This window comes from Labrus bergylta, chromosome 5, assembly GCF_963930695.1.
Source record: "Labrus bergylta chromosome 5, fLabBer1.1, whole genome shotgun sequence".
Classification (NCBI taxonomy): Eukaryota; Metazoa; Chordata; class Actinopteri; order Labriformes; family Labridae; genus Labrus; species Labrus bergylta.
Window position 1 is genome coordinate 15163645 of NC_089199.1, and position 23688 is coordinate 15187332.

The window sequence follows — 23688 nt, forward strand, 5'->3', positions numbered from 1 at the left end:
TGAAATGTATGTTAATATTTGAAAGCAATATATATCTCTTTTTCCTTGCATGTCCTGAAGGGGCTCAGCTTTGATACAAGTAGGTGGGGGGGGCTCCAAGGAAAAAGGTTGGGAACCATTGTGTTCAATGGTCATACCAATGTGTTTTGTTAGTCACCTTTTTTTTTTCTTACAGACATGAACAGCAACAGAAAGAAGTTGTCAGTGAAGTGGCTACGAAAAGCAGTCACCTCACCAGCACACCTTCAAGGGAGAGATGCTGGCCCAGTCACACCCTCTGGCTGTAATATGTCACCAATTGAAGATTCTAAAACTTTGCCCCTCAATGATTCTCCAGGACCTGACAGAGTTGGAGAACTGAGTTTGTACACCCCAAAGAGAAAAGCCAGGGACCTCACTGACAGCGAGCCCTCCATTGGCAAAGTTAAGCTGAGGAAGCTTTCCAGGAGAAATTTTGAAAACTTCCATGACCTCATCGGTAAATCTCAATGTGAAAATTACTCTGTCCATCTTCTGTTAGTACATCTACAATGTGTTTTTTTTTTTTTTCATATCACAAAGTCTCATGTGATTTATTTTGCATTATGTTCAATTCTTATTAGCAATTGCTTAATTATTTATTACTGTTTACTGTTACTAATATCAGGAAAATCCAATGGACAACTCATCTGAGCAGCTGGAATCCGCACCACATTCTTTCATCTTGAAAAAAAAAGAGAGGACACCTGAGGAGGGATCAAAGGCTATATACAGTAACGCATTGATTGCAGACATTGGCAGCACAATGACAAGACACAGCACTACAAATATCCCCAGGACTGACACTAAGAGCCTGTCTTTGCCATTTGAATCTTCACCAGAGACGACTGAGGAGACTGTTGACTGTTCCCCAATCAAATCTGATGATAGATATGAGGACAAGCGTGCTCTCCAGGGAGGTCAGTGGTATTTCCGTGGAGGGCGTGAGGGTAGAGGAGCCCAAGATGACAGCTCAGAGCCTAAAACAGCCACAAGAGTAAGTCATCTTGAAGCTGGGAGTCTATTTTTTTTTTCACATATATATAATCGCAAATAGTCTGTTATTTTTCATCTCTGATATTTAATTTTTGTTTATCAGCTATATTAAATTTTTTTGAAAATAATAAGTGACCATATGGTGTAGTCATTAAGCCATTAAGTTTTTTTCTTCATGTTTTTAGAACTTCATGCTGAAAGAAGAAGATTCACCCAGGACACCTGTTGCTTTGGGTTCTGTGTTCGGAGAGACAACATCTCAAGATGAAATCCCCTGTGCTCTGTCAATCTACTCAAATAGGAGATCATTGAACACTTACTTGAAGACTAACCCATCCAAACGCAGGCAGTCAGATTATGGCACTTACACGCGTAACCCCACTAACTCCCTTACTCATGGGGATACCCCCAGAAGATTATCCTTGGGGGCAGAACCTAGCCACCCCTACCTGGACGATCAGGTTGGTTTTATAGACACTCACTGCCACATAGACATGCTTTATGGAAAACTTGGCTTCTCTGGGACATTCAGCAGATTTCGAAGGCTGTATCACACCAGCTTTCCTCCAGAGTTTAAGGGCTGTATTGCTAATTTCTGCAACCCAGGGATCATGGTGAAGCAGGCCCTGTGGGAAGGTTTGCTGGCTGAAGACAAGATATGGGGGGCATTTGGATGCCACCCCCACTTTGCCAAATATTACTCGAGTGTCCATGAACGCAATATATTGATGGCGATGCGGCACCCGAAAGCAGTGGCATTTGGTGAAATGGGTCTTGACTACTCCCACAAAAACTCCACTCATTGCTCCAGGCAAAAAGAGGTAAGATCATATAGTATCAGGTCAAATTGAATGAAACTTAACAGGCCAGTATTCATCAAACTTTCTGAAACTCGACAGACTTCTATCAATATGAAGAGGTCACATATATTTGTGGGCTAAAAATGATGATTATGGGGGTGCGCTGGTGGCGCAGTGTCAGGGCGCGCGTCCCATGTGTTGAGACTCTCGTCTCGAGCGGTAGGCCCGGGCTCGCTTCCACCCATGGCCCCTTTCCGCATGTCAGTCCCCGCTCTTCCTCCCTGGTTTCCGACTCTATCCACTGTCCTCCCTCTGAATTAAAGGCACGAAAAAGCCCAAAATAAATCTTTAAAAAAAAAAAAAAAAAAAAAAAAGAAGATGATTATGAAATAAATACCCACATATAAGACAGCCCTGATTATAAGCATCCCCCTTTTCAAGACTTACATTTTGAAGAAGAGGAAATACATTTTGAAAAGAAAATTATTTTTTGACAAAGATTTTAATTTTATTTTATACAATTTTATTTTGAAAAAAAAGTAATATAAACACATTGAATGAAAGGTCAGCGGTTGTTTTGAACATCATAAGTCATGTTTTTGATATCTTTTAGATTAAACTGCCACATTTCAGTATTTCCCACATAATAATGGTATTACTTACACCTGCAGAATCCACAGGGTGGAGAGTGTGTGCAGATCATCAACTAGTTAAGAATTACTTAGACACTGCAGATGTGATTGACAGCTGGCCTCAGTCATGAGCAGTACACTCGGGGGTTTTATTTTTTGTATTTTTGTCCTCTTATATTTGGGCCAATGCTAAATAATTAATGTGGTAGTTTCATGTTTTGTGTCTTTTCCCTGTTGTGAAGGTGTTTGAACGTCAACTGCATTTAGCTGTGGCCATGCAGAAGCCTCTGGTGATCCACTGTAGGGACGCGGATGATGACCTGCTGGAAATCATGAAGAAATGTGTCCCAAGGGATTATAAAATACACAGGTACATGAACAAAGGAAAAATAACCACACAGTTATTTCTTTATTTTGTAATTACATTTTCTAATTATTTCATGACATTTTATCAACATGAAAAATGTCAGTTACTCTCTTTTAATTCTCTCTTAGTTATTATCCTTAAGATGTTTAATATGTGTGATGTTTAAATCGGTGCCTTTGATGGTTGTTATGGTTGTCATTTTTTCTGCAGTATTTTTCTTTGGTACTTACATTCAGTAATTGTCTCTGTATGTTGCAGTTGACATGGATAGTGGTAAAGTTACTATCATTGTGCTGTAATCAGATTGCTTACCTTGTGAATTGATAGGAAATAATGCAGCATTGTACTGTTTCTTTGAAGACGTCTATAGATGAAAAGTAACAGGATACATGTATTTGTAACAGAGGTAAACACTGACCGTTAATATACGATAAAGAGTAACTAAACCCCCAGACCACTTTTTGGAGTCCCACCCTTGGCAGTCGCCATGCTGATAATGCTGTCTCAACCTAACTTTCAGTCAACCTGACAACAGGCTTAGAGCCGAGGCTGTTTGTGAGCCTCTTGACAAACCGTTACATCGCAACCACCTGTCAATGAGGTCAGCTAGTAGCTACGCGCCTTATTGTGAATAACGCTTATCCTCCATAAAATCAAAATGAGTTATCAAGAAATTCACCCCTTGTACAGTGTGTGACAAAAGAAACATGAGCTAATCAGACCAATTTCCTTTCTTGAACCAGGCTGCAAATATGTTGATTTCTGCTGTAAAAATATAATTAAGCCAATTAAGTTAATAAATGTCATCTCAGCACCTGTGGTTGAGTGCACTGAGCACGCTCTGAGCGTATTTGCGCTTGGGACATAAATGCGAGCACAATATATTGTTGCTGCATTGACATTAAAAGCGATAGTTGTCTGTATTTGTTTTGTTCAGCTTCCTGTGTTAGTGGTTCAAGTGCGTGCGTGCGTGTGCGTGTGTGTGTGTGTGTGTGTGTGACATAGACCGTAAGATGTTTGGGCTGATGGTAACGGCATGAATGGGTGAGTGGGCATGTCTTCTCCCTTCCCAACTCCCTGCCCTGTCCATCTTGATACATTGATGTTCAAATTGTATTTATTTAAATTCCAGGGTAGATGCACTTTAGTCGAATCCTCGGGGATTAGTTACTCTTTCACGAAATTTTTTAAAATTGACAAGAGGGTCAGTTTATTTTTTCCTGCATTCACCCAATCAAACACGACTAAAATGTCATATCTTTTTATCAATCTGTGAATATTCTTTCTTGACTCCTGTATGGTTTCCAGGCACTGTTTCACAAACAGTTATCCAGTGATTGAGCCCTTCCTGACAGAGTTCCCCAACCTGTATGTGGGCTTCACAGCCCTGATCACCTACGCCAATGCCAAGGAGGCCCGTGAGGCTGTCCGCCAGATACCTCTGAACCGCATTTTGTTGGAGACAGACGCACCATATTTCCTGCCCAGGGGGGTAAGTTTAAGCCCAGAAATACCAAAACATTGCTGATTTGCAACTTCATGTTTTCTATTACTGTGAATGAATACAAATTACTCATTGAAGCAGCTTAATGTGAATTGTAATTGTAGCTGTTGAAGACATAATGAAATGTGTATAGTTCAATTGTATAGTGAAAGTGACTGTGATGCTAAGGTCAGCTCCTATTAGAACTCTTACCAAACAGCTCCTCCCAGAACAGATTCTGGTTTCTTTTGAAGCAGACACTTACTGTACGGTTATGGAAGTTCAGTGACTCTTGTGTAAAGTCTAGCTCAGACTAAAGGAGCTGAGTGCACCAGCTGTGTGTAAAAAAGTAGGTCGTACCTCTTATGTCTGACTTGAATACGACCGACTTCATGACTTAAATTTACACCGAGTGCACTCTAACTGAGTCTAACTGAGAAAGGTCGTAGCCATGTGAACATTCACAGAGCAACGAGGGTTGGCATGAAACACAATTCCATGCTTTAAGTACTTTAACGTTCTCACTGGACAACAATTACGTATGAGCTCTGTCATTGCATTGGATATCAGGAATTTGTCATTTTAAATAGATATCCTGCTTAGTGTTTTGAAGGTGGATGAAGTTCCTCAGTAGGCTCTGTGGAACCAAGGAAACGCTTCTTAAACCCAACAGGCAGTTGTCCGATGAACATAACTCATATCTCCCCATTGTGTTTTGAAACGCTGCTAATGTCACTCTGCTCCGCTATCTTTAATTTCAGTCAATCACAAATGAGCACCCCACCAATTGTCTTTAGGCTACTAATGATGGCCTGTGTCGTAGTTTTCTTTAAATTGTTGGTTATGTATTACATACATAACAATATTACATATTGAGATAGAAAAATTGTTATAAAGTGCCATCAGCACCTGCAGGGCAGGGACAGCGCTGCGTTTCTGTCTGACGCATGCTGTAGCTGAGAGGAGAGCACTTTACTTCAAACAGGGCTTATTGCCTAAAACAAAACATTTCAATCGGCTCACAGTAAATTTCCAGAGTGTGTCTGATCATATTTGACTCTCTCCCTCGTCTCAATGCCTTTTCAATGATCATGCTGTAAATGGGACACAGTACATGCTAATGTGTTGTGCTCTAAACAGGTTAGTAAAGGTGTCTGTCCGTTCTCACATCCTGGAATGGGCATCCATACTCTGCAAGAGCTGAGCCTACTGAAGCAGGAAGACATGTCAACAGTCATCGCCACCATCCGAGACAACACCACTCATGTCTACGGCATATGAACTCCATGGATAATGGATGTTAGCAAGCAACATTGATCAGACAGAATCGGTGTGCTTGGAGCAGACACGTCATGTGACTTTTTGTTCAAGATTTACCACCTCCACATCGAGTTGTCAGAATGTGGAGGACATGTCTTATTTAGAAGAACCAGGAAGAGTTGTTCATTTAACTTGTACAGAAGGAAAGTGGGGGAAACAAGACTGAAACAAAAATATCTTTTGATTATACTATTTGTATATGTCATTGTTTCTCTGATATATTTTGTGTTATTGTTCATCACTTATTTGATTCCTTAGCATTCTGTATTGTGAGTTGCTGTTCTTGCTGTGTTGTAATGTAACATCCCTGTCCTTGTTCTAATTTGGATGTTTGTGTTTTGCTGAAGCTGTTACGTCTGGTAAAGCGTGATAAATTGGACGTATTAAAATACTTTGTTGAAAGAGATCTTGTTTTCTTTATTCTGCAGATATGATTTGTACAATTTCTCTTTCATGCACATAAAGAGCAGCTGTTGTTGTTTTGAAGCGAGTAAAGTATCGTGTTTAATGCACTGATACAGACTCGTGTGGTGTTTTCCATGAGTAAAGCTTTTTTTTCTTTCTGAAGCCAGGAAGTGGATGAGAAGACTCCATTAGCTTGTTTTGATTCCACTGTGTCAGGTGCACACATTTGGCTTGAGTGCTTTTTATTTTGAGAATGATTAGCCTCTACTGCATGTGGCAGTTTCTGGTTGATGGACTATGCCATTAGAGGACTACATCAATGGTTTATGTGTCATTTGTACATCCTCTCTGACGGTTTGGATTTTGAGAAAATGCATATCTTCTCCTTTTTTTATGTTCCAAATGAAAGCCTTGAGTTTCAGAGCCTCTCCAGAATGTTGGGTCAGAGCACTATGTGCTTTAAGAAAACAAAGTGTAGGGTAGTGCATCCTAGGCTGTGTTTGACCAAGTTCTTGAGATTTGAACAAAAAGTTTTGCAAACTTGCTGTATGAATTAGTGATTTGGGTTTCGCTCCAATGATTAAATCACAAATATTAGGCCTGTGATGTAAAGCTTTTAAACCAGTACTCGATCCTTGAGGACGGCGTGATTGTAATTTCAATATAAACATGCCGTCTGTTCATCAATCTTGTGGACAAATGCAAAGACTATAAAGTGCCACTTTTTTTTTTCTTTTTTTTTTTATCAAACTCTGCCCAGAAACTTATCTTCAGACAAATATGAAATTATAATTGGAACTGTTTTTACAGGTGCGTGTGTTACAGTACAAATATATAAACAGCTTGTTCAGAAAATATTATGCTGTTAAACCTGTAGGCTACATGCTTACATGCGGAATAACATCAGAACATTACTCACCTTTAAATAAGAGTGACTCATCTGTTGACAGAGAGGCCATAAGGAACTTTTTAGTTTATTCCAAAGACATAAACATGATCTGTAAAGCCAGTGTTTCATAAGGCTGCTTGTTATTGAGAAAGATTTTAGAATTTAATTTAAACAGATGCTTTTTACCAAAGCGACATCCAAATATTTAGAATCTTAATTAAAATGTTAAGCTAAGATTCTCAATACTAGCTGAGATTCTCTATATTTAGACAGCTAAATGTATACAAAAAATCTAATTAGCTCAAATTCTAAATAGTTAGAATTGTGAATTGTTAATAGAATATTTAACTAGGATTCTCTACTTAGGATCATAGCTAAATATTTAGAATTGTGAGGTACTCTTAACATTAAGATAGAAGATAAAACATATACCATTTATATTTGCTAATGAAATTATCTTTTTTATTTATTTTCATGGAAAAGTAAATGTGACAAATTTCACAAATATTGATAGAAATGTTTTAGAGTAAAATGTGGAGAAATGTTATTTTTAGTGTACGCAACTTTTCCATTTGTCCCCATTGTGTCTGACTTGGATATGACTGACTTCACACCGCGTGCACCAAGTCTAACTGAGAACCCCAGGTTGTTTAGAATAGATTATTATTTTTGTCAACATCAACAGCTTCATTGTCAATTTCATCTCCTTGAATATTCTCATCAACACCATGCTCAATTCCATCATCAATGTCAGTATCAGTAGCATTAGGTGTGTAGGTGTTCATGGAAGTGGTGGGTTTAGTTGTTTCCTAATGAAGGAAAAAGACTGCAGATCAAATGGAGTTTAGTTATTTAATCCACTGTCTGTGGACTACATAGAAAAGAGTCTTTACGAGACACTTAGGACCATGTTGTTAAAGGAGTAGGTGCCTTCATTGGCAGAGCGTAGTGAACAATGTAGTCAACATCCGTAAATATTGTGAAGAGATGAAGTCTAATATAGAACATATTGACTAAAAGCATGCCCAATATATGGTTCTTTCTTTTTCAGAACATCTTTTATTAATTATTTACACTGCCAGGATCATGCAATTCCCACCAGTTGGTGCAGCTTGCAAAAACTTAATATTTCTGTGGCAAGTAAGCAAACAGACATCAAACACTAAAATAAAGGTACGCCTCATAACAACACACAGCCTTTAAACAGGAAAGTAAAGTCAAGGGTGAGGAAAAAACAAACAAACCTCTCGGACTTGATTCATTTGTATCAGAATGGTTGTTCTCAGTACAGTCACTGCTCAAGGATGATCGAAGCATCCTGCTGATTACCATGCTGCTTTCTTCTGGAGAGACTTCTTTACTCAAGTTTTTGAAAGTTTGCTTTCTTTAATCACATATTTCCTTTACAATAGTAATTTCAGCCAATATCAGTAAACTTGATTGTCCAAGTACAATTCAATAAGCTGATCCATACTGGTGTGATATCCTTGGAAGCTACACAGTAATGCAATTGTCAAACGATTCACATTTTTAATGAGTAATTGCAGAATTTCAAGTGTTAAACGTGATTAATAGCATTTTTAATTCAATTTTTGAGTTCCATTATTTGCCCTTTAAACACAAAAAATGTTTGGCTTTTATTTTGAATGTCTGTAAGCCTACTGTCTAAAGCTGAGAGAACTTTCATTGCTTTTTGAATTTAACACTGCTTTTATTCTGAAATAAAGTAAGGGCATTCTGGTCGATCGAAGGTTACAACATTAACTTATTTCTCAGGGGGAAGCTAACCAGGGGTTGGTGAAGAAATCTGTTGGTGATCTCAAAGGGAGCCCTTGTCTGAAAAAACAGAGTTTTAATATTTGTGAAATTGCCTTCTACCACCACCAAGTGGCAGCCCAGGTTTCAACAGCTATGAAATCTTGCATTTCTCCCCTTTATGCTGAGTTTTGTATCACTGTCGGATTTGGTTGAAGAGCATTATTCAAACAACATATTTTAGCTTTTTTTCTTTGCTTTTTCAGCTTGAAAATAGAAAAAATATCTACTCTTCTTATGAGTGTTTTTTTCTCCTGCTTTATTGAAATGAATCCCAATAATAGGATATTTATTTTATTTAAAAAAATACAGCTATTCTCTATTAGCGCATGCTTGTCACATTTATTTTGGGATTAAAAAGTAGAAATTCGGTACGAAAAAAAACAACTCAAATATGTGTCAAACCCATAAATAATATTGGTGAAACTTTGAATCACACACTAGGGGGCGGTGCTGCGGCTTTTCATAGTTGACCAGCCGCATTTGAAATGACAAAGAAGAAATACAGCCGATAGCACACAGCGACATTAGCTAGGAGATCATCTAGTTGCAGAGAATCTTAAAGATGGATAAAAAGAAGAAACCATTTCACGTGACTGCTTCATCTGTGAGTCCCTCGAGAAGCAGAGATATAAACAGAACTGATTATTTCTTCATTTTGTGACAAACACAGCTAGTGATATCAAACGGTGAATTTGCTTTGACGCCACATTAATGGCAAATACAGAGAGTTAAAATCAGTTTACAGTTTTATACTGTGCCCACATTTCGCTGATATATTTGTGTCCCACAGCTCGTGGATCTCAAAGCTGAACTTTACAGAAAGCAGGAACAATTTAAACAGGAAAAACTTGGACAGGAATCTTCTGCTGCTGGATGCCCAACAAAATCCAAAGACAAGGTACAGTATGTATTCATGTCAGGACACACTCTGACCTGCTTGTAATACTATAGATTGAGATCACCAGGATGTGCTGTCTTAATGCTTCTGTGTAGAAATCTAATATCTGGAGCAAACAAAATGCTGGTGTTTCAGCAAGAGCTGAGAAAGATGCTGAGCAGCTGGCTGAGGAGCAGAACAGCCTGGAGACATCAAGGTGAGTCAGGACTGAGTTATACAAGACATTTACTGTCTTTCAATCATGGTGACCAACATCTTCAATTCCATGTTTATCCTCTTGTTACAGACAGAAGCTGGAGGAGAAGGCCAAACTCTATGAACAAATGACAAAAGGAGACTTTCCTGGTTGGTAGAGTAGAAATTGTACCTTCCTGATATGTATTTTTGTGTTATAACGTATATCATTTTGGGATCATATGTGCCTTTAATACAGATGAAGAGACAGAGGGACTGTTCCTGGTGGATTTCACCCAGAAGATAATCGACAAAGAGAGAGAAACGCTCGCTAAAAGGGAGACAGAGCGAGATGAGGAAAGACACTTGTTGTCTCTTATCCCTCCTCCTCAAACCCCAGATGAGGAATGGTAACATCTGTTTCATTCTTCTTCTTTTTTTTAGACGTTTGTTCATGTGTTCTGCAGCTTGTTTGTTGTTCAGTAGATTATGTTTGGTTTAATTTTTGTAAAATGGTGTCAATACCTACAGCTGTTTAGCCACATATTGGATAATTAACTAAAGTGACATGTCCACATGAATAGGTCATTTTAAAGTTGATAAAAAATGAGTGTGTTAATCCGATTGATTAGGAAAACACAGAGTGGTTAAAAGGTTTTTCTACAAATATTACCAAAACTGGTAGACTCAGTTTTCTAAATATAACTCTTTAGTCTAAAAATTGGTAAAAATAAAATGAATGTATGAAGTTATTATAATATTATAAAGTATGAAATGTATTTTCTGACCTGTTTATCAAGCCGCTGTGTTGCTTTTGTATAGGGTGGATTATGTGGATGCTCTGGGCAGATCTCGAAGATGCATGAAGAAAGACCTGCCGGGTTTTAAAAAGATGGACCAAGACCTTACAGGAAAAGGGTAAGACACCAATTTATTTGAAATCTTAAAAGTTCTGGTCGATGGTTCCAGGGTTTTGGTGATTATGCTAACTCTTCTGAAAATGACACTTCCTTATAGAAAAGCCTCAACCGACAAGACGTTACTCTCAGAGGACATGCGTCGAGAGCTGCAGAGGCAGGAGTGGGAGAGGGAGGAAGAGGAGGCTATGAAGAGGCCTATTGGACCCATCCACTATGAGGATATGCGAGGACAAGGTATCTGTACCAAGTGTTTGTAAAACATGTTTGCACATATTTGAAGAAAGTGGTTTTACTTTGAAAAAAAAGTGTGCTGGAGAAAACTTTATCCTTTTTTTTTTCCCCTCAGAGGCTCGAGAGCTTGGTGTCGGTTACTTTGCATTCGCTCAGGATGAAGAGCATCGCAGGAAGCAGAGAGAGACTCTGGACATGCTCAGAGACCAGGTGACTGGACACTGGTCCCTTGACCGACACAAATATTAATTCTGAGTGTGGGCACTAAACTTTGTCACCTCGCCTTGGTATTCAACCGGCCCAAACTACAAGCAGACTTTCTCCTTTAAGCACACACCACAAACAGCATATCATCAATCGATTGGATTGACAGATGTTAACACGTTTGTTAAGTCTTCGCTGCATCTACTGTATGTTTCGTTCTTTACTTGTTTTCTTTGATGAATATCGGTTTCAGTCTCAACAGATGATCAACAGCCCTTTTAATGTTCTTTTTTTGTCTCTCTTCTACAACTGTTCCATCTTTCAGACAACAGAGCAGCGCAATAAGAGGGAACAGCTGAAAAACAAGAGGCAGAGCATCCTACAGGCCCGACTGGCCAAGGTGCGGCAGAGGAAGATAAAGAAGACCAAGCTGGATGGCACTGAGGAGGAGAATCAAGGTTAGAACCTCACATCAAATGTGCTCTGTCTGTTATTCTAAAAGCTCGAGCTGTAAGTGCATACAGTCCGTGACGTGTTGTTAATAAAGGTTTTTATTGATTTGTTTTCTCAGAAGAGGAGAGGGAAGATGAACTGATAGGACCCTCTCCACCGCCAGAGGACCCTCCGGAGGTCAGCATATTGAAGAAAGTGGAAGTGGAGATCCAGGAAAGGAAGGACACTAAACCAGGAATTCCTCACGTGAGAGAGTGGGACAGAGGAAAAGGTATGGACCTGGAGCATGCACTACTATAGCTGTCGTACTGTTAGGGCTCCCTGCAATTTTCTTTGCAGTAAATTTAGGGGCATCATCTTTTGGCAAGACCTCGTCTTCTAAATCTGCAGGTGGCAAGTTAATTTGAGGGTTATATGTTTATTAGTGCACATCTTAATATCTATCTTCCCTTATTGTAAACCGTTTTATGGAAATGTTTTGAGACTTTTATAGTGAAAGAATACGACTTAATTTGGTAGGAATTTCACAGGTTTTCGACCAGTCAGTATGAAGGGGTTTCCAAGATTAAGGTTACTCCTACTCTTTTGTCAAATAATGTACTTTAGTAAACAGTAGCCTTTTTTTTTTTTTTTTTTTTCCTTCCAGAGTTTATGTTCAGTGAGTGGAAAACACGCCTCCGTGAAGAGCGGGACTCAGAATTTGCACCTCCCTCTGCGTACAATACGGAGCAGATGAGAAAAAAAACCCGAGAGGAATACATCTTACAAGAATAAAGCTCAGATGTCTTTCAAGTGGACCAAAGGCCCAGGAGGAGTCTCTGACAACAAAGGAGAGCCACAGTCTCAGCCTCAAACTGCTCCCCCCCCTCCTCCTCCTCCTCCTCCTCCTCCTCCTCAGCCACAACAAAATCCTCAATATTCTGCACAGCCACAGACCTCATGGCAGGCACCACTTTCAGATCAGCCAGCAGGTTCAGCTCCTGTGTCTGCTCCTGCTTTCATTCCCCATTATCCCCCTCCTATGTTTTATCCTCCCTTTTCTCCCCAGTTCACTGGACCACCTCCCCTGCTTCCCCCAGTTCCCCCTCAGTACCCAAACCAGTATTTGCCCCAGCAGCAGAACCAGTCTCAGCCTCAGCAGCCCCCCCAGCCTGCAGATCTCAGTCAGGCCAAGCAGCCTGGGCAGAGTCTGGACGACATGTTGTCCTTCTACAGAAACTCTTTCTGATCTCTAAAATCTCATGTATGCCATTTCGTTGTTTTCTCAACTATTTTTAATTCCCCCCCTTTAATAAATATCAGGCATTTAACGTGATACTGTTCTCACATATCTTTTTTTTCCTATTGTGAAAAATACTGTTGATATCTAAGACATATTGAGCCTCCACCTTATGAAGATTACAGTTGTAAAATCATAAGTCTGGACAGAGTATTAACTTGCAGTAAAAAAAAAATATCCTCCAGGTGTCGCTGTGCCCCTGCATGCTGAAGAAACATGCAAGTGACCAAAGTGATTTCTCTTCATTTTTAAAGGAACTAACTAACTTTTCTCTCCATTAAGTGGTTCATTATTCTGTCTTTTGAAGATCATAGATTATTGCAAAATGTCCAAAGATTTCTAGAATCTAAGATGACGTGTCACGGTGTGACACAAGAGACAGACGAGCAGAATATCTTAGACAGTGGAGGGAAAGTTTTTCTATTTCTGGTGAATAACTGATCTAAATCATTTTTGATCATTAAAAGGTAAGTATTACATGCATTTTAAATATTTAAAATCCTTCTTCACAGGGTAGTCAGAGTTGTCTTGTAATACTACAGAGGAGCGCCTTTTTTTTTATTAGCTACTCCCCATTGTGTTCAGTGTTGGTCATATAAGGATTTTCATATTCTCTTACTTTCACACATTCAGATGGGCTGCTTGTCAGGCAGGGCAGGCATTTGCTTGGGGCCACTGACTGGCTGAGGGCTGACTAACTTTAAACTACAACAGTGGAGAGACACCTGAAAAGCAAAACTTATACTAGCAATGGCATATTTGTTCTTTGACATTTAACATTACTTTACTTCTAGCAGTGTGAGAAAAGTGTCTCTGTGTGTTCCGCTATCTGTAACTGAGTTGAAAAGGCATCCATCACCAAAATCACCATTGGAGGGGCCCCTGTTATTTTTGCCTTGTGCCCCAACTGACTATAATTGCTGCTGCAACATAATACAGTAAAGACTGCAGTTCTCACAACAACAGAGAAAAGTTATGAAAATGGTGATAAAACATTGTTAAAAGCACAGATAAACCTAGAGGACCTCAGTGATTCCCCCCCCCCCCCCCCCCCCCCCCCCCACCCTTCATTACAATCATGATGTTGACCTTTTTGCTTGTATACTTTTATTTGGTTCTGAATTAAATGTCTGAGCAACATCTAATTTCCCCTGGTGCCCTGATGGGTCTAAATTGTAATTTGGCCATTGAACTTGTTTCTGCTCGTACACTTTCTTAACGAGTAACATCCCCACCTCGGCTGCAGTGCTTTTTTTCTAATTAACAAGTGGTAGCATGCTAAAACACTCAATAAAGATGTGAATGTGGTAGGAATTATAGGTGCTAAACATTAGCACATTAGTGTTGCCATATGAGCGTGTAAGCTTCCTTGTGTTAGCACTAAGCTCAAAGCCTGACTTTGTACAGCCTCACAGAGCTGCTAACATGACTTTACACTCTTCTGCTGAAGCAAAGGTATTCCATTTGTATCTTATCTCCAACCAGGCAGGACACGACAACTAATAAAATATGAAAAGGATAAGCAACTTCTCCAGGAAGCAGGAATTCAGCTGTGTTCCTGCTTAAAACTAAAATATTGTTGACATTACACATCCTAAACATCATTATGTTAGCATTTCGCTCAAAGCTATGCAGAGTTACATGCATGGCTGTAGACTTTATTTTAACAGCAGTAAGCATTTTTTTTAACCTTGCAACATGACAGCATGAAGCATCTTGAAGTATCTTTTGTGAAGAAAAAACAGTTATAAGAAACATAAGACAACTATGCACCTACTCTGTTTTGTTTAACTTGCTGACTCAGCACTTTGATGAGTCTAATCACGTCTAAGGGACAGGAAGGTGTGTTTTATTGACGGATCTGCCCTCCTCTCAGGCAACATCTTCACTGAGAAATGACCCAAGCATTAAGATGTGGCAGTTTAATCCTGCTGAGCCTGTGAGAAATAGCAACCTGCTGTTTTCTAAATATATAAAAAAAAAAAAGCCTACCGTAAATGTGTAAATATGTTTTGGATAAAATGCTTATTTATGTTAAAATGTATTACTATGTTTTGCAAAGTATTATTGTCTAACCAGCAGTCATACTGTTTAAAGGAAGCCTATGGGTCAGTTTTTGTTGATATTTCAAACAGTACAGTTATAAAGCTGCTGTTGTACAGCAGCTAGAGGGAGGTTATGAGGGGAAATGTTCTCTTACACTTGTTCCCCTGTTGATGTTGTCATTTTGGCACTGTAGGTCCTACATCTAAAGACTGGGGGAGGAAGGGGCAGGCCCGGACCCTTGATAATGTAGTTTTACTGCATCATGAGATAAAAGGAAACAAATGACTTGCCAGGACTAAAAGCTGCCATGTTAACGTCCTCTACTACCAAACTGTAACTTCAGACATGGTAAGAACAAAGATCATCTACACAGACCTGATAGATGTTAATTTATATTTTGTTAGAAGATTAAGGAGTCTCATTTGTGTCTCAGGATTTGTGCTGATTTTTTTGTTGTATTAGTCTGGATCTTTTGAGGTATATTTTTGTTGGCTACACATTCAGATACAAATCATGACGGTTTCTCAGGAAGTCTAAAATGCCTACATACTGGCAGTGCACAGATACTTTGCTCAACAGCAGATGCATCTATTGGACAGAGGGGCTACATGTTTACATGTCCAACATGGACTCAACTTTCACTCAGGTAAAAGTCGGTCAACTTCACAAGGATGTATGACCATCTTTCCTTCATGAATCTCATCCACTGGTTCTGGTTAGAGATTTAAATGTAATTTTATATCTATAAAAGCATTTCCATTTGAGACTGAACAAGAGACCAAGAAAGACAGGAGGTGGTGCTGATTGTTCCTGTCTGGTCTGATTTTCTTGAAAGTACAAACTTTGTGTTGACGTAAACTCATAAACAGACTCTTTCATTTAGAGTCAATGTAGCTTGTCCATCTCTCTCTCTCTCTCTCCCTGTCCGCTTTCAAATAATAAACCATCCACTTCACCAAACAAGATGATATTGTTTTGAAAAAAATGTATGAACTGGTCATCACCATCCATGGCAAATGTAAACAGGATGTTCCTGATATCAACACCGTAAAGCTCACTTATTAACAAGCAATAGTTCTCATTGACATAATCTGCACAATATCCCGAGTGTTAAAACAACAACTTTGTGTTTGACTATTCCTAGCTGGCAGTAAGCAGTGACATGCTGGAGCCTCTTTCCTCTGCTACCATTGTACACACGTCTTCAGAATCTACTCACAGTTTACTGCTTGTGTACCTGTAAGAGGTTTTAATTCTCTGAGAAAGTTTTATGTTCGGGAGTTTCAATGACCCAACTGGGGACAGAACTCACAAACTGGGAGAGGGAATCAAACTCGTAAATTATCAATCCCAGGCCACATCTCACTGAGCTCAGTGAATCCTTGAAATTGAAAAGGGCTTTCTCACCAAAAGAGCAGCACAATGTAAGCTGCAACAAACAAAGAGACTAAAATAGCTCAAAGAGACTGGATTTTGAGCCTTTGGGATTGTTTTTTAAATGACTGACATTAACGTTAAAAAACAAGTGAAGGGAACAGAGTGAATATTACTGGCACCATTAAGGATAATAGGCCATTAGGACTCCATCAGTAAAATCAAGCATATTAAGCCAGCAAACAAATTTAGAAATCTTCCACAGGATAATGAGAGGTTTATAGAAAATGAGCACACACAGAAAAACAGTTAAGGGGAGCCTGCAATTTTCTGTTAAAATGTTTTGATATCCATTAAAGAGTATGTTTTGCGTTTTCAACCACCAAAAAAAAAATCTCACTATAGTGTAACATCGCTCTCATGTTTTTCTGTGGACATCTCCCTTCAAGAATAGAATAGAATAGTTTAGATTTGATGAGCGAGTCAGATATTTATATTTTGAAATGACGGTCAAGCTTGGACCAGTATGACAACTGACTGGTCCTTGGGAGGGCAGTACACTGACATAATACAGTCACTTACATCCAAATACATTGAGAGTGATGATTGTGTAGATTTTTGAATGGATTAAGGGTTTTGATAGCTTTATAGTATACATCTGAATAAACATATTTTGGATTTCCTATTGAGTTTATGACTTGTGAAGCTTCAAAAGAAAACTGCTGGACAAGCCCTTAAGTTAGTTTGAAATGATTTTTAAGGGAGTCACAAAACAATAGGGGGGCTTTTGGTGAGGTCCAGCCTGACTTAAAGGCAGACAAGTGGAGATTGAAACATTAATTAGAGCTTATTACATTTCATTTCTGATACGTAAGCAGGTTTATCTATCTTAATTAATTTCACCTTTTGTTCTGTACCTCCTGAGATGGTCCGCTGGTCGGTTTCATCTACCTCAACACTCGTGATTCTCGCTTTGGGATGCAAGTGGTTCTTCTGTGTGCTTGACTCAGCTGTGGAGCGCTGCAGGAGTTTTACTTGTTGTCAAAGTCCTCAAAGAAATAAACTAAATGAAACACAGTGGGGGAGTGTAAAAAATAAAGGCAGAGAAGAATGGCAGTCAGTCCACTATTACTATCTCAAATATTCATTAATTATCATTAAAAGAAGTCCTGGTAAAAACTAATTCTCGTCAACTTCATACAATGAATATTGTGAACTTATATCTTCTGCTTAAAATACGTTGTTTTGAAACACATTTTTCAGAATTTGGATGGGGGAGGAGGGTCTGCTCATACTCAACAGAAATTTGCTTGAGAATTAAGAGAAAAGGTAAATTGATATTGTTATTTGGCATGACGCTTTTGAATCAGATTAGTGTCCACACAGCATACAGTTCAAACACATTATTATCTCAACATCCCACTCTGCTGCTGCTGCAGGCTTCTTTTAATGGTCCATCAGGGTGTTCCACTGGTGTGTGCTGCCACCTCAACACTGTAACATGCCCTGCTTCAGGTGGAGGCCCTCTGTCAGCATCACCCCACGGTGAGCTGTAATGACTTGGTGTGTGCTTAATGAGAGCTACTGCTGCCACAGCTATTGAGCCTCTCCTGCCACCAGGCCATGAAGCTGCTCCTGCTGTGTTGTGTCAAACAGCCACATGTAAAACAGACTGTTGCCAGTGAGCTTGATGGCAGGCAGGATGCAGCGTCTCCCCCCCAGCAGCAGATGGCTCTAGAAAGAGGGACAAAGGCCCTGCAGAGTCTCTAATGACAGCATTCGGCTACGGTTTAAATCTCAACATGGGGCGACTGAATTTATGTTGTAATTAACACCTTTGCTCTCTGTTGACCACATGGTGTTAACATTTAGGTTTGTGTATCATGTCAAAGGATTCAACTGTGGTGTTTATACAATACCAGAATTTCGGTCTTCATAAAGAAATGTTACTTTAAGGAATATAAATGTTATTATTTATCTGTTTAGTCAAAGTTCTTCTTTGACTTCCATTGTTGGCCAAAAAATTAAAATACATTGTGACCCACTTTGTTGCACCAGCTGACACTACTGGTATTCATATCCTTCACTGTGATAAAAAAAAAAAAAACAATACATTGTTGTTTAAGTTCTATATAACCCATAAAAGTTCTGCTTATTTAAAAGTATGGCTAAATGTTAAAATACTCAGAATTTCCCTGTTGGATGAATAAAGTATTTCTGAATGTGATTCTGAGAATGTCCAGTGACTGGTATTATTGGACTGTCTGAATATGAATTAACTAGGTTTTTTGGTTAAATATTGAAGACAATATGCATCTCAAACCGAAGTTTCTCTTAAACCATACTTGACATTATAACACTCCGCAATGGCCACATTTTAGTTGGTACCTAAATCCCACAGAATTAGTTACTATAACATATTTATTTATGTTTGTGTGCTGATGATTTTAATCCTCTTGGTATCCAATGTTTTCTCCATTAATGCACAGATTGGTGCACATTAGAGAAGGCTTGTAATACAAGTTGCTGGAGAAGCATGTTAAATGTCTTCAGTGTTCACGTGTTTGTTCAGTTTGTCTTCTGGGTGTTGTGTGTTGTCTGACAGGCCCCCCGCCACCTCACCGCGCCAGATAAAGATATTAGCTGGCCACTGTTGACACTGCATGCACACTCGTAATGGCCTCATAAATTCTGCTCATGTGAAAGGGAAAAGGGGTGTGAAAAAGCAAAGAAACTAGTCTATGGTCTCATTTGCAATCCACTCTCACTCTCTGCCTGCTTCAAACCACCCACAATGTTCCCTACCTGCAGTTAACCCATTAACTGCTACTATACAGTATATGTTGAAAAGTTGCTCATTTTTAGAAAGACCTAATCACAAAAAGACCCAACCCAGTGATGAAAGTATTTTAAAAATACATAAAAAGGTCAAATTTAAAAAAGATTATATGAAAAAAGGCAGGTTGCATGTGTTTTAAAGCAGTTACTTTAATAATAGGTGAGAAATTAGATATTTACAGACAAATTCAGCCAAGGATCCCTGCCTCTGTAACTCGAGTACATCTTTCCTGGATCCAAAAAAACAACTACAAAATTTACATAAAGGAGTCTTGTGTGACCCATACATCAAGAGGCAGCAGCTGAATTATAAGAGTGAAAAACTGCTCAGTGTAGGGTCAGGTCAATGAGGTAAATCTGATGTTTAGACTGCCAGTGAATCTGTCCAGATAAAAAGGTTTAAATAGAGGAGGAAATGTTTCTTGGAAGCACAGATGTCACTCTTGCTCGCTCCAGTATCACATGGCCGGTATTGACTGTTAGATCCAGGGGCTATTAAGGGACCGCTTGCATCTCAATGTGTCCTTTAGTGAAAGATCAATGTTGCCTCTAAAAAAAGGAGACACCATCGTCCCTTTAATTCCCTTCATTATTAATGAAACTCAATTGGCAAAGTAAACATCAGATCTTTTTTAAACATCAGCTCTGACACAGAAACACTTTTAAAAGTAGAAAATAATATATAGAATATTTATGGAAACAAAAAGCTTGTCGTTGTAAATGTTATCGTTAAAGGAACATTTCCGTACCTTTCTCATTCATATACAGTAATGTAGAATCTAAAAAAGCTGGCAGTTAACTTAAATTGTGTTAAAGACTGACAGTTTGGACAGCTAGCCTTGCTCTATTCCTTAGGCAAAAAAAAAAAACCCACCAGCACCTCTAAAGCACACCTTCTAACATCTTCTGTCTTTTTGACCAGAGAATAAGGATGTAAACACTTTGTATGGTTATTTTAACCCGGTCCTTTTAAAAGTGAAAAGGAAGTAGCACAGACAAAATACAAATAGTTTTTTTGACGATAAAAAATCCAGTATTGCCAGAGTTCTGCTCCTCTGCTCACCTCCCCCTACTCAGTCGTTTTCTTTTCCCATTTCCTCTGCTCTGCTTTCTGGCCACCTAATCAAGATTCCTCAACTTACCTGTTTCCTAATGCCAAGTATTGAAAGCCAGTATTTAAGCCTTTCACTTTCACTCACTAATTGCCAGATTGTTCTTTTGCCTTACTGTGCAAGTCTTTCACAGCGCTCTCGCTCAGACTGAGTTGCTGTTGCCCCCTCTGCCTGCCTCTGACCTGCCTGGCTTGCTGCAGTACGTGACCACGAGTCCTTGGTATCCTTGGTTTCTGTTCACCTTCCCCTTGGCTGTTTCGCTTTTCCCTGCGACGACTCCACAGAGTGAGTTTACCTGTTTAGCTTCCTGTGGATTCCAGTGGTTCAAAGACTTTCGCTGTGTTGCCACATATGTCACTTTATATACACACCTATACCATCTGGCCAATCACCACCTGATGGTGGAATCCCACCTATTGGTTCCTTGGCATCAACTGAGTGCTTATGTTGTTCTGGATCTGTTGTTTCTTTAACCATGTCTCTTGCATGCTCCCATGCTGATGCCTTGTATGAACAATTGTGTGTGTTGGTGTGTTCCATCCTTACCACACTCACCTATATCGTGGCCCAAGTGTAGTACAGAGACTCTGACAGCTCTAAGCCTGCTAATTAGGCGTGTAAAGCTAAACAGATCCAAAATTGGTAAGCGATCTTAAAGTCAAAGATCCAAATGCATTGGTCCATGGAGCCCTCTATTGGTTAAAATGTGACACGAACTGGCCCCATTTGTTATAAACCGGCCTACTGAGGCTTTGCTACTATAGTTCTCGTAGCTTGTTCTGCATACTGTGCTCACTGTATTCAATCTCTTAAGACTCTTACGTTGACCTTTTACCTTTCCACAAGTATAGCAGTAGCTAGTTAGCAGGAGGTGGCCTATAAGGAATAAATGATGTCTGAAATTGCTGAAGCAATTTACAGTGCTCCACCTCAGAAATTAAGTCATGTGGATTAATGTAAAAGAAGTCTGCCCATCTGTACGCTTTGGAGAAAAGGGATAAAGTACAACTGCAGGACGACAAATCTTACTTGGTTGTTTTGCTAAGATGCTCCCATAAGTATGCTGCAGGACAAGCAGACCTGAACTTTAAACACTTTTCCCAGTCATAACTTCAAATTCGATCGCCTCAAAAGGAAAGATTCACACCCCTAATGTAGCGGCCACGCCCTATGATTTTTGTACAGGAATAGAATTTTAGAATTTTCCCCCTTAAGGTCTTTTCTATACTTGGACCAAGTTTTAAGTAGATCATATTAACCTATAAGTTCAACCCCTGGAATTGGCCAGAAATACATTGCCTCGATCTTTTATTTATAATGTCACATGCACTTCCTGTTAGGTTAGGTGATTCTGATGATTATCATCTCCTGGCATTTTTTACAATTCCACCAGAAGTTTGTGGTGTGACTATGCGTTGAAGCACTACATTGTATTTGTGTCACCACTAGGCACTTACTAAGCAACACCTGGCATTTATTGACCACCAGCATCAGGCTTTTAAAGCTTTTCTTTGTCAGAACTTTTCCCATTGTGCAATTGAGTCAGAAAGTTCTCCCAGACAAACAAAAACAACCTTCCAGCTGTTTTCTTTGTAGTCACAATGTAAAAAGAAACTTAAATTAGAGAGCCATTCATTTTAAGATAAAACATGATGATCTGTGTAAGCTCTGTTTTCTGTTTGTTAGAAACAGAAGATAAGATTTGTGAAGGAGGAATAGTGTGGACAGCTCATTTTAATGTATTGCTTGAATTTCTTCTTGATAAAACCAAAGAAAAGTTTGAGTTCTTTTTGAGAAATATAGCACACATTACTGATAGAGCGCAAAATTTAGAGGGTAGATAACGATCGAGCCACATTAAAGAAAATGTAGATTAAAAAAACACATTTGAAAATCTAAGTGACTTATAAGAACATCTGATGTTAATGGACTCAAAGTCTTCCAATTAAGAGTAAGTAACAATTAAATTAGTAAAAGAACAACAACAACAAAAAAAAACATTTTCAGTCAGTGAAGTTTGAGGGATTCCAGTCAACTGGAGATGTATTGGTGACATTCACAGCAATTTTTGAAACCCAGACCAGTGATGACGTGAAATAGTGGACAATGAGGCCCAGGTTGAAAATAACTGGAGTTATCCTTTATGTTTGGTGACTACGCCCTCTGTGCTCTAGTTTTTTTTTTTCTGAAAGACTTGAAAACAGTCACAGGAAAGAGTATATCAAGATGGAGTTCCTTTTTTAAGCCCCCGTCTCATTGTTTCACCGCAGCGCAGGAGAGAGGAGGAGACGCACTCTTTCCTCGCCTGACGCAAACAGGAGACACACAGCCAGGGATGGACCTCAGGGTTTGGCTACAATTGTTTTTCTAAACTTTATCATTGTGTTTTAAAGGTACTGCATATGTCATACCTGCAGATGACCTGATCTCATACATCATAAATACCATAAATAGAGAAATCCACATAAACAGACACTGGGGGTCAAATTTGAATTGGGTATGGAACTACTAAATGTTTAAAAAACCATTCAATTAGATTTGAAGAGGGACATAATACTTCACTTTATATTGAAGCATGTTGAAGGAAAGCTCATACTTTTTCTCCCAAAACAGTCATTTAAAGAATTTTATTGAGTAATTTCTCAAAATTTTGAGGATAAGTCTTGATGTATACCAAAACCAACAATAAATCCATCCTTATAAATTGTGTTGCAAAAAAATCTATGATAGCTCTGTCCCATAGAGCTCTGTTATTCAAAATTGAATAATAAAAGTGAGCCACACTTCTTTATACATATGTATAACTTTACTCATTTATTTTAGTCCTTTGGCACTTCAGAGAATAATTATGTGTTAATCTATCTGAAAACAGTCCACAACAAAACAACTTAAAAACAACAGTGCCTGCACGTTTTTGGAAATAAAAGTATATCTTTGTGATGATTGATTAAAGATTAGCATGATCAGTAACAGCTAATGCACCATAGGACCACAGACAGGCAGTGGTAGTCACAAAGAATTGTGGTGAAAAAAAGGGCATTCTCTGTACTGCTCTTAACACACTTCTTGACGATATCAACATTTCTAGCGTTATTTTTTTAAACTTCACCCCTAATCCTAAAACATGTCCCCATGTCAATTATTTATTCCAGAGGTCTGTCACTATTTTCTTGCCCTGCAGATTGCAGAGCTCACCTTCCTCCACATTTATTGACTCAATATGAAAATACTATTATTGCATCAACACAAAGGCGGTCAAAAGTGCAGCAAATAATGTTTTTTTTAATGAGCCAAACACTTTATTATTGACAGTACTGTTTATGTTCTCAAGCTCGGTATAAGTATTCTGGTATGTTACTGTTTAAATTATTTATTAAGAGTGTTATGCTTATAGTATTTCTAGCATTGTGTGAGGGTTTACATCATTCATT

The 23688-nt window shown here is 38.9% G+C and overlaps 2 protein-coding genes across 3 annotated transcripts; both read left to right on the forward strand.

The window, feature by feature from the left end:
* Nucleotides 1-337: 337 nt before the first annotated feature.
* tatdn2 (TatD DNase domain containing 2) lies at nt 338-6016 on the forward strand. 2 transcript variants are annotated; one of them, XM_065954964.1, is made up of 7 exons: nt 338-478; nt 647-752; nt 861-1015; nt 1200-1835; nt 2689-2816; nt 4122-4305; nt 5437-6016. In XM_065954964.1, exons 1-7 carry the CDS (start codon nt 467-469, stop codon nt 5575-5577), a joined length of 1362 nt encoding a protein of 453 aa, XP_065811036.1. In that variant the 5' UTR covers nt 338-466; the 3' UTR covers nt 5578-6016. The 2 variants fall into 2 exon arrangements, with proteins under 2 accessions (XP_065811036.1, XP_029135705.2); XM_029279872.2 differs by having other exon boundaries at nt 647-1015.
* A 3171-nt stretch (nt 6017-9187) lies between these two features.
* ccdc174 (coiled-coil domain containing 174) lies at nt 9188-12923 on the forward strand. The gene is given in 12 exon segments (XM_020646844.3): nt 9188-9332; nt 9519-9626; nt 9722-9822; nt 9913-9971; nt 10060-10210; nt 10623-10718; nt 10818-10954; nt 11067-11161; nt 11481-11613; nt 11727-11879; nt 12255-12346; nt 12348-12923. Coding segments are annotated over 12 exon segments (1656 nt in total). The 5' UTR covers nt 9188-9290; the 3' UTR covers nt 12837-12923.
* The last annotated feature ends 10765 nt before the right edge of the window (nt 12924-23688 follow it).